This window comes from Anabrus simplex, chromosome 2 (assembly GCF_040414725.1).
Source record: "Anabrus simplex isolate iqAnaSimp1 chromosome 2, ASM4041472v1, whole genome shotgun sequence".
Classification (NCBI taxonomy): Eukaryota; Metazoa; Arthropoda; class Insecta; order Orthoptera; family Tettigoniidae; genus Anabrus; species Anabrus simplex.
The window spans coordinates 356,642,944-356,655,228 of record NC_090266.1 but is presented as its reverse complement, the minus strand read 5'-3'; the positions used below and the strand labels follow the sequence as shown (position 1 = coordinate 356,655,228).

Here is a 12,285-nt window from a genome sequence, read left to right as displayed (position 1 = left end):
ACCATTCGTTAGTCTGGTCTCTCAACAGAATCCGATATGGTTGCACCTGCGGCTCGGCTATCTGCATCATTGGGACACGCAAGCCTCCCCACCGCGGCAAGGTCACATGGTTCGCAGAGGAGGAGTAAGTAAGTAATTTTAACCATTCATCAATTTCGATTTTACTCAATGTGCTATGTTTCAACAGATTGTTTTTTATGATGTTAATAGTATTATTGATATGGATGTTTGTATACATGTTGGTGATGTCGAAAGAACATAAAACGTGGTTTGGTTGCAGACTGAATTCATTTAGGGAATTGCAAAGTTCAATCGAGTTCTTTATGGGGTTGGAGTTGTGAAATTTGAAATGTTTTTTCAGGAATTTGTGTAAGAATTGAGAAGTTTTATAAGTAGGACTATTCAGACTATTAATTATGGGTCGAATGGGGACCTCCTTTTTTATGAATTTTGGGCAATGATCTGACTGTAGGTAATTTTGGGTTCATTACAGTTAATTTCCGATAATCTTGATCATTAAAAATGAAAGTAGAATTTTTGAGACGGTTCTTTAAGTTACGCTGTATTTTGTTTCACCTCCCGAATGTCCGGCTTCAGTGCTGTTGTGGAACTTCTCAAGGATGTCCGTCGTGTGCTGTCTACGGATCACCACTACTGCAGGCATGTCGGAGAGGTGAGATCTGTACATCAAGAGTCCTCCATCAACCCGGAAGTTCTTGTAGCACATCTTGAATTGCCTCGGGACGAGTCGACTAACGGTGTTTTATCTCCTAATTCACTGCGTCATGATCCTACAGGGCTTGTCATGTTCTTGCCATTGCTTGATTACTCCCAGATCAAGTTCCTTCTTGATGGTATTAAGAACAGGTTCAGTGGGTTTGCTCTGGTGTTTTTGTGGGAACTCCATCTCGACAATGGTGCTCCTAACTTCAGGATCCATCATTGGGTGCCAAGATAAACTGTCTGCTCCTATGTTCGTCGGTCCTGGGACGTGATACACATAAAAATTAAATTCTGTGATTAACAGAGCCCATCGGATCACTTTAGATTTTGAGCCACAGACCGAGTTCAACCATTTGAGAGCTGCGTTATCGGTGTAAAGCTGGAACTTCCTTCCCTCAAAGTAGCCTCTGAATTCCCGTGGGGGTTTTCTTGACTGTTCCCCTATCAGGCGCATCCCAGGTGGCGGATAGGGGAGCCCACCGAACTTGTCTTGAGGGTGTGAGGGAATTAAAATACCCTCTCACGGACCAAAAACAGGTATTGCCAGAAAACGTCTTGAGGCAGTGTGATTGTTACTAGCCCAAGCCAAGACTTGGAAGTGGAAACCTCGCCCACACATGCTAGAGAGGCATCCATGTTACCTCTGCATGGGTGATACAGTGGCTCGGGTGAAGTGGGTGCTGGTGATTGAGGTGAAAGCTCACTGTGGTGTGCTGGAACCAACACATCACTTTGCCCTACGTAGCCTGAACGAGCCACATGTTGGGAACGGGGCGAACCCAAACTAGGGAAAACCCATGGCTGTGAACTCAGTCATGGTAGTGCAAAGTGGGAACCACGTGAGTAGGTCTACTGAAGGTGGAACAAACCTGGTCGGGTTCGGGCCAGGGGCAGACTGCTGGATGGACTGCTACGGAGAGCCTGAGTTGCGGGAGGACAATGTTTGGCGGAATGCCTCATCACGGATGGTGAGAACGCTGCTGCGAACCCTAGAAGGGGCAAAAACCCTACGTCATATGGAATCATGGACATTCCAAATGAACCACCTATCAAATATCAAGGGAAGCTATGGAAGTTCCAAAAGAGCAGATCCAGTGGCAGGCCCAAGAGGAGAATAAGGAGACAGAAGTCCCAGTAGGGCAGGCTGAATCCAAATCTGAAGAAGAAACAGAAAAAGCAACAGGAAAGCAGACTTCTGGACGAAAGGAAACAGGAGATTTCACTGAGGAAGACCTGAAGATATCGGCATCAAAACTAAATAGGATGCATATAGATAGACCACCTAGCACAAGTGCCCACTACAAGGAAAAGAAGAAGGCAAGGAAAGAAGCCAAGATAGCGGCTGGGACTTGGGTGGAGAAAAAGCCAATGAACAAGGATCGGCGAGACACTATGCCAATGAGTACGCCCAAAAGGCCAAGGTCAAAGGAAAGCACACCAATTTCGGCTACAAAACCACCCTCCAAGAAACTGAAGGAAGAAAAAGTCATGTCCTTTTTGGAAAGACTATCCTTAGTTAAGGTCACAATAATACCGAAGACCTTTCCACGTGGAAAACTCAAGGAGGAAGACATGACTGAATAGTCGTCTGCTCTGATAGCACAAATGAAGCTGTTGTCAGACGGATGTCTGCCAGGCTTCCTTGACTCACCAAGGCTGGAAGGTGGAGCTATGGTACTGATCTGTGCAAATCCAGAAACGAAAAGTGGGCTGAAACGGACAGTATCAAATTGTAACCCATGGAAAGGGGAGACCCTAGAGGTGGCACACGTAAAAAGGTGCTGAACAAGACCAAGGTCATCACCAAGTTCCCACCACCTCTTGTCAAGATGAAAGTGGAGGATGCTCTTGTCAGAATCAATCAGCACGATACCAAACTTCTAACGGAAGAGTGGAGAGTGCTGAATGCCACTTCAATCGAGAAGACAGCAACGACAGTTGGTTTAGCCCTTGGTGAAGGATACTTTAAAGAGCTCAAAAAGAGAAGCCTTAAGGCTAAGCTTGGACTTGGGCAGAACAAGTTTTAGGTCATCAGGGGAAAAACAAAACCCAATGTTGATAAAGATGGTGCTGAAGGTCCTTCAGGACAATCATCAGCATAAAAAAGCAGCTGTGGTCAATTTTGCTAGGAAGTTCAAGTCCGAGGCTAATGACGTGGCCCTAATTGAAGAGCCTTGGGTAGTCAAGGACAGAGTAGCAGGACTGTTTCAAACCCAGACAATTAAAAAAAAGAAGACTGGAATATCAACAAATGGAATACTGAAAAAGAAGATATAGTGTGGTGGACTGATGGCTCAAAGACTGTGGATGGCACAGGAGGAGGGATCAACGGGGCAAGACCTGAGAGATCAATCCAGATGAGCCTGGACAAACACACTACAGTCTTTCAAGCTGAAGTGATAGCTATCACATGTCTTGTAGAAAATCTGAAAATGAACTACAGGAATAAGAACATTTTCATTTTTACGGACAGCCAAGCGGCACTAGAAGCAGTCCAGATAATATCCAGAATTGTCTGGTATTGCCATTCACTTCTCCTGAAGCTCTCAAAGTACAACATTGTCAAAATAATATGGGTACCAGGGCATGCAGGAATAGAAGGAAATGAAAAGGCAGATAAACTGGCCAGGAAAGGGGCAGAAACATCCAGAACCTGTATGCGGGATTTCGTATGGACAAACCCAACACTACATAGGAAAATGGGTATAAAAGAAACAAATGGAGAACTGGAAAAATACTCTAGGAAACAGGCTTGCAAAGGAACTGATAACCGGACCAAACAAGAAGCATACTAATGAACTGTTGAAACTCAGCAGAGGGCTGATGACCTAAATGTTAGGCCCCTTTAAACAACAAGCATCATCATCAAACTCAGCACAGAAAATATAAGATGGGTAGTAGAACTGTTGGCAGGACACTGCCATCTGAAAAAACACCTACAAAGAATAGGAGTAATAAGAGACAATATACGTAAGAAATGAAATAAAGCAGAGGAATCAGCTGAACACATAGTTTTCGAATGTGAGGTGCAGGGTAGAATCAGACTCCCCATTCTAGGACTACCAGGATAGAGAGAGAAAAAATCCAAGATGACCCAATAAGAACAACCTGCAGCTTTGTGAAGAGAGCAGGTATATCTAGGTGGGAATGAAGGAAAAACATGGCAGCAAAAGATCTTAGAGGTCACGCTAATTAGGAACTAATATTTAGAGGCCCCATGAAGAAAAGAAGAAGAAGCCTTTGAATTTACCCATGGCCCACACCACGGCTAAGGCTTCTTTCTCGGCAGTGCAGTAGCATTGTTCGGTGGGAGATAGCTTTCTGCTGGCATACTTGATGATGTCCCTTCCGCCGTCACTCCTCTCCTGGAATAATACTGCTTCTAGGCCGGAGTCACTGGCGTCCATCTGTAGGCACATCTTCATTGAGTGTCAGAATGAGGTAAACTGGGAGCTTAGCATATCACAGCATTAATGCCTTGGAATGCTGCCTCTTCCTTGCTGGTCCATCAGAACGGGCAGTTGTTATGCAACAGATCAGTGAGTGGTGTTTCCTTCTTTTCAAATTGTGACACGAAGCTGCTATACCATCCACACAAGCCAAGGAACTGACGTACTTGTCGCTTGGTCCGTGGACGTTCAGCTTCCTCAATAGCTCGATTCTTCTCCGGTTACCTTTCTAAACCTTCAGATGTTACAAAATACCCAACATATTCTACGGGGGACTGGGCGTGTTGGCACTTCTCCAGTTGGCAGGTCAGTCCATGAATTTTCAGTCCTTCCAGCACTTTCTTCAGGTGTACAGGGTGTTCTTGAAAATTCTTGCTGTGGATTCAAATGTTGTTGACATATACTTGGCAGATATCTCCAAAATATCCTGACAGTACTTCATCTATCAGTCGCATGAAGGTTGCAGCAGCATTCTTCAGTCCAAAAGGCATTACTTTAAACTGGTACCTTCCTCTCATTGTCATGAAGGCAGTCAGTGGTTTAGAACTTTCCTCGACCCCCACTTGCCAGTATCTGGAGTTGAAATCCAGCGTGCTGAAAATCCTAGACCCACTTACTTGTTTCAGCGAGTCTTTCAGGTTAGGCATAGAGTAGCGCCACTAACGGTCTTCTCATTCAACTTGCGGAAGTCTACACACAGTTGATACTCCCCATTCTTCTTTTTCGGTAGGATGATAGGTGTGTTACAACACAAGACTCAGAGCCAACAGAAGGGTGGCTACCAACGCAACAGTAGATAGCAAATAGCAGCTTTCAACAAACATAGAACATTTTCCAATATCTACTGACACTTCCTGACATGGTCTCACCCAATTTTATTGCCTACCGGTGCTAAAGGCCCCTTCTGCAATAATTCAACTGATGCTTCAGTTTCACATTATCCTCATGATTTCATCAACGGCCTTGAAGTTGTTTTTATGACATTATTGTCACACTGTTTTTCCATTAAAATTTTTTTTATGAACCGTTTTAATTAGAAATTTTGTAACAGAATAAGTTTTAGTCTCTGACAAAATATTTTTGTGGTTTAATCATTGACAGTGTTTCCATCAACATGTTTGTATAATGTATCATTTCTCACATTTTTATATACTGAATTTTAGTAACTGGCTAAACCTTTACCTTCGATATTAATATAAGGTGTACTCTTGAAGATTGTTTTTAGGCTGAAGATGCCCTGAACTGAGGGTGAAACATGTCCCATTTAACTGATAGTATGTTTATGTAACCACTATAAGTGGAAATCAATGTATTGAATAGGTGGATTAAAGATCGCCTTTATTGTTTTTGACTTAGTGGTATCTTACAAGTGACTATTTTCATTTTGACTGTATTGAAATTTAATATATTAAATGTTTAACAATTAATTTATTGAATAGTCTTAAAGACTTAAATAGTATTGAATAGGTGGTTTTTAATAAATTAATTGTTAAACATTTAATATAAGTGGTATGTTCTGAGCTGTCAGCAGAGAGATGGCGTGGAATGACATTAGTAGATAAATAAGTTTGAGCAGTGTCTTTAAAAGTAGGAAAGATCACAATATAAAGATAAAGTTGGAATTCAAGAGGACAAATTGGGGCAAATATTTGTTTACAGAAAGGGGAGTTAGGGATTGGAATAACTTAGCAAGAGAGATGTTCAATAAGTTTCTAATTTCTTTAAAATCATTTAAGAAAAGGCTAGGAAAACAACAGATAGGGAATCTGCCACCTGGGTGACGACTGCCCTAAATGCAGATCAGTATTGATTGATTGATTGATTGATTGATTGATTGATTGATTGATTGATTGATTATCCAATAGCCTATTTACAATGAATGGATTTTTCTGTAAACTCCCTAGTTCCGAAGATAAGTTGTTCTGGACTATTACTGTGTGTTGCGCAACATTGCAGTGGATATGAATACATCATTTATACAGGTAACAATAAATTATATACTATTAATTACATGTTCTTACATTAAATAAACTGATATTAATATACATACAGCAGATGTTTCATGACGTAACCTCATAAATAATACAACCATGATTTATACCAAATAAAGTTCATATGAATTGAGCAGGGACTAAATGTAACCCTGCATAAGACACTGGGGTGAGGGACCTCAACCCTGACACGGCGCGTCCCAATGCCTGATAGGGGAAGTTCCTGTATTTATGCAGGACAGATGTGAATAAGGCAGTGCCAAATAAACACCCACAGATCAACTAAGGTCAAGAGAAAAGCGGTCAACGGTCTCAACGGCGGAAGAAGAATCTCATTTCTCAACGGATGAGAGGGCGGAAGAACCTAGTGGAGTCAATCACGAAAAACAATCATTACAGACTAACAATCTGATCTTACTTTGGAATGTTATTCCTACCCTTGAAACATACAATTTCAATTGCAGAATGAAAAGCCGCTGAAAGAAAGCACTACCCCCAGGTGGCAGCTCAGAAGAGAAATCCACCATTGCGTTATGCAATGCATCGGGACCTAGGGTTCTAGGGAGTCCCAACTCTGCAATAAGGATGAGTCGGAGCATCCTTGGAATTCGTTCGACTTAAGTTTAAACAGAAGCTTTTTACAGGCACTTTGAATGTAAATTCTTTGTTGAAAGTTGGTAAACAGAAGGAATTAGAACTACTTCTAGATAGAAATGGAATTCAAATCTTAGCAGTACAAGAGACAAGATTTTTGGATGAGAATGTGACAGAAACAAAAGATTATCGAATCTTTAAAGGTAAACCTGCGATTAAAATTATGAAAGGAATGCCACTCTGGGGAACAGCCTTTTATGTCCATAAAAGATTATTAGACAATGTAACTGAACTCAAATCCTGCTCAGAATGGATATCTCTTTTAACAATGAACTGCAAAAATAAAAAATATACTTTTATTAACTGCCATGCACCAATAAATGAAGACAATATAAAGAACCCAAATAAAGTAGAGGAATTCTGGACACTCCTGGATGATGAATTATCTAAAATTCCAAAATCATATGTGGTGATATTACTTGGCGATTTCAATGCCCAAGTAGGAAGAGAGAGAATTTATAGACCAATTGTGGGAGAATATGGCGCACACCAAAGAACAAACATCAATGGAATGAGATTAATTTCTTCAAGAAATTGCCAAGGAAAGCTAAAACATGGATTTCTCCAAATCCATTACTAGGTGAATTTCAACTGGATCATGTAGCTGTATCCATAAGAAACATAAAGAAATTATGAATGTCAAGGTAGTAAGAAGCAGAGAATTTGATTCCGATCACTACTTGTCTAAAATCAAACTAAAATTCTTACCCAACAGAAATAATAGAAGAAGAGAAAGAGTAAACAAATATAACACAAACAGACTTCAAATTACACAAGAAACATTGGAAACATTTCAGGAAGAGATAAAAGTATCTCATCATGGGAAGTGGCAAGATTTATCTAAAGAAATAACCAATGCAGCCCAGAAAACATTTGGGCTAGTCAAACCTAAAAAGAAACCTTGGTGGAATCAAATATGTGAAGATGCATTACAAGAGAGAATAAAACAATGGAAAAATTTTAAATCCTCTGGAAAGACTGAGCACTATGACCAATTCAAACAGCAAAGGAAATACACTGCTAGAATAATAAGGGGAGTTAAAAGAACTTTTGAAAAATCACAACTTATTGACCTGCAAGACAGTCTTGTTAAAAATAACTCTCGAAACTTCTATCAGACTTTTAAGAGTCAGTTAAAGGGGTATCAAGCACCTAGCTTATGCTTCAAAGATGAAAATGGTAGACTTGGCCTAAGCAATGCTGAGAACTGGGAAATACTTGCGAAGCACTTTGATCAACTTTTAAAGTGCCCTGAACCCGACCATAAGTTGGAATTCTCTCAAACAACTGAAAATCTGGAAGAAGATATACCACCCACTGCTGAAGAAATTAAAAAAGTAATTAACAATCTGAAAAATAATAAAGCCCGTGCAGAAGACTCTATAACAGCTGAACTTTTCAAATGGTCGCAGTCAAAAATCATTGAAGAGCTGCAGTTAATCTTTGAAGATATTAGGAGAACAGAGAGGATTCCAGAAGAATGGAAAGTGACTCTAATACACCCATTGCATAAAAAAGGGGACAAACAAAAGGTTGATAATTACAGAGGCATCTCTCTTCTGCAAATTGCATACAAGGTATTCTCAAAAATATTGCTGAATAGAGTAGAAACATCACCTGACAAGCAACTGGGTGAGTATCAAGCTGGATTTTGAAAAGGTAGATCTTGTTCAGAACAAATATTTAACTTAAAATTGCCATAGGATATTGAATTCAAAAGACATTGTTGTGACTTTTGTAGATTTTAAAAAGGCCCTTGACTCGGTTGATAGAGAAACCATAGATAAAACAATTCGTGAATTTGGAGTGAAAACTAAATTGGAAAACCTAATACGTGAAACCCTTACTGACACAATTTCAAAGGTGAAATTTATGGGTGAGATATCCAAACCTATTAAGATAAATACAGGGGTACGGCAAGGTGACGGTCTGTCACCCCTTCTATTCAACTGTGTTCTAGAGAAAATTGTAAGAATTTAGAATGTAAAGCTTAAAGAGCATAATATTTTGCTGGTAACTTTGGGGAGAAAAAACAAAGGCATTGAAATAAATTGCCTAGCATTTGCAGATGATTTTGCTAAATTGTCAGAAAACCTAACATGTGCAACAACATAAATCAATCTCTTGGAAGAAATAGCCAACAAGACAGGTTTAAGAATCTCCGTAGAAAAAACAAAATTTATTACAAACATCAAGAATGCTCCAAAATTTTTGGCAACAGATATTGGTCCAGTAGAAAGAGTAACAAAATTCAAATATCTGGGAGAAATAATTCAAGAAAATGGTTTGGACAAATCTGCAGTAGAAGAAAGGGTACACAAGATGGAAAGAGCATATGGTATCACAAAGAATTTTTATGACAAAAAGTGTCTATCTAAAAATCTTAAAATAAGGCACTACAGTGGTGAAACTGGAATGTTTATATGCAAGTGAATGCCTGGTACTAAACTATAGATTAGATAAACCTGTGGTACTAGAAAGGAGAATCATGAGAAAAATCTTAGGCCCTGTGAAAACAACAGAAGTATGGAAATTAAGATCTAATGATGAAATATACAGGAACATAGAAAACATAACAGAAACCAAAGAAAAAGGAGATTGCAATTTTTCGGACATACTTACAGAATGGATGATTCCAGATTAACAAAAAGGATTTTCAAGTACCTTTGAGACAAAAAGGCAACAACTAGCTGGATTCAAGAAGTACGGAAAGATTTAGAAAGAAATATTATAAGAGAAGAAGAAACCATAGACAGAGAAATTTTTAGAAAGAGGGTAGTAAGTATGGAAGGATTCCAAGGAAGATTGAACAAGAAGCCAGGCACGAAGTGGTCCGAGGACAGAAGGAAACAGCATAGTGAAAGGATGAAAGAATATTGGAACGGAAGAGAAAACAACACAGTATGAAGAACTGAATTGAAATTGGCATGTGGTCCTTAGCAGGCCTCATCGGAAAGAAGAAGAATAATATAATATAATAAAATAATAAAATAATAATAATTTTTTATTAATTAAATTTAAAATAATAATAATAATAATAATAATAATAATAATAATAATAATAATAATAATAATAATAATAATAATAATAATAATAATAATCGAGCTGAATATTTCCATTATTTACCCGTGGGTTTTAGAATACTGTTTCAAAATTATACTAGTCTATTACACTTGCATCACAAGTATCAGCGTTGATCAGGATTATTTATTTTTTTGAGGGTTGATTTGTTGACAAACAATGGTAAAGTCACATTCAATCATTAATATGAGAAGAAGAAAATGAGTTTAAGTTACAATAACTACGTACTTCATCTGGGCCATAATACACTCTGAATTTTTAGGAGAAACATATTTTAACCCAAGTTAGATTGAGCCAATCAAAAAAACTCTACTCAAACACTATTCAATGGTGTGTCCATATGGGTCAAGCATTTTATTTTTAAGGCTAAGGTTTAAACCAAAGAACTGCAATACACTCTATGAGTAGGAGTTTCTCCACGAGTTTTCACACCTCCCCCTAGCACATTATGATAAGACCACGTTCCCAGACAGAGTACTCAATTCCACACCCAATTGATTACACATAATATAAACACTACACTAACAAATATCAAAGAACATTCACCCACACTACATACATAGGAATGATGACCACAGAATCCTTCATCACAAAAATAATCATTTTACAAAACACCACTGAGTTTCCTTAGGACCTGCATAACATAGCTACTCAGTACATAACAGATCACAGAAATAGCAACTCTAACACTCAATATACAAAACAGTTAGGCCTATGCAATTCCAATTTGCAGAAAAAATGCAGACAAACTCCAGATTCTTCAAAAAGGTCAAATCAATATTTATAAAGCAGCAAAATATAAAAGCATAGATAGGATCCATTCTGGAGGAAGGGCTGACAAATTTTGTATTACAAGGGACACCTTAGGGTAGTTACCTCGGTGGTGGTGGAGGCATCATCAACTGACCTGGCAAGAGGCTGGAAACAGTTAAATAGATTATTATCATACTTCTTCAATAAAAATATTTTAATAACTAAGGTCAAACAATACTGACAGCAAATTGGCATCAAGAAAACTGTAAGGATGGATATCTTACTAAGAACTCTGGAAACAGGTAAACATACATTAACTGACAATAAAATTCAAATATAAGTTTGATGGATAATTTCAAATTTCAAATCCAAGAAGAGGTAAGTTCCAAGTTCCTGGGAGTGATGGTTCAATGCAGTGTGGGGGATGAAGATGCTTGCTTGTTGTTTTAAGGGGCCTAACATCGAAGGTCATCAGCCCTGGGGGATGAAGAAAGCAAGAGAGTCCATGGTACAAGTTACACACTAACTCTTAGCAACATACTCAGAGAGAAAAAAACAGTCATTCTCACATAAGCAAACCTCTGTTCAAGAGTGGATGCAAAACCATTGAGAGAAAGGTCCATGGGAAATGGATAATATAATGAAGATATTACCACAGTAAATAAATTACTCAAAATTTATATTACAATACCACACAGGAACTGGTTGCTTGCACAGATTTTGGACACATGGAACAGTGTCATGTAGGTGAACAAACAATATTGGTTTCAGTCTAACTGGATTTTATATATGGCACTTCCCAAAGAAAAGGTTGTGGATGAATCAGCTCCTGTATGCAGAGCAGATGGGCTGCTGGGACATTCATACAACACTGGCATAAGTTCAAGCAATTATAGCATAGGGCTCAAGTTGTAACCCATTTCTTATGCACGTCCCGATACAAGTAATCCAGAGAAAAAAACATTCCTCAAACACGTGTACACAGTTGAATACGGATATTCTCTGAATACATAAATGCAAATAACAATAGATTTAGAATGCACATGCAGACAGTTAGAAATGTTTGTACATGCAAAACATAAGCTGAAAGCGTAGCTGAGAAGTACGAGATCAGTTTCTCAGACGGGTGACTGGGGTCTGATTCTCGCTGAGAGAAAAGAACTTTTCTAGCATAAAAATACAAGTTTTCTCAAACATTCTGGAATCCTCATGGCTTTGCTACAAGAAGACAACAGTTGTGTTCAAAGTACTCACTGGTAAGGAACTGAAAAAGGGCTTGATTTGAAGGGGGATGAACAATCAGAACTGAATCCACAATTTACTACACCTTTCCTTCATCCTCGCTACAAAAACCCCGGTGAAGAGTCGACGGCTGAAAAGGAACAGGTTTGAGAGTACGTTCATAGCAGGCTAGCCACCATTGGATAAGAAGAAACTAATGATCCACAAGATGCGAATGCTGTTGCCAACATGGCTCTGGCATATTTGTATCAGCAACCAGCACAAAATAAGAATGATGCTGCTGGATGGATATTCAGTGGAATCTCAAAAGCAATTCAATTTTCAGCTTCCTCAACTTGTGGAAGGCCAGGAAGAAAAAGTATCTGGTGGGAGAACAATGGCACACAGATAC

General features: G+C 38.9%; 1 protein-coding gene across 1 annotated transcript in view; it reads right to left on the bottom strand.

The window, feature by feature from the left end:
- Clk (circadian locomoter output cycles kaput protein Clock) overlaps window positions 1-12,285 on the bottom strand; it is a 938,225-nt gene that overhangs the window by 845,198 nt on the left and 80,742 nt on the right. The window contains exon 2 of the mRNA XM_068225986.1: window positions 10,776-10,817. Within this exon, the coding sequence (XP_068082087.1) occupies window positions 10,776-10,817 (42 nt within the window). The remainder of the gene's footprint in view (window positions 1-10,775; window positions 10,818-12,285) is intronic.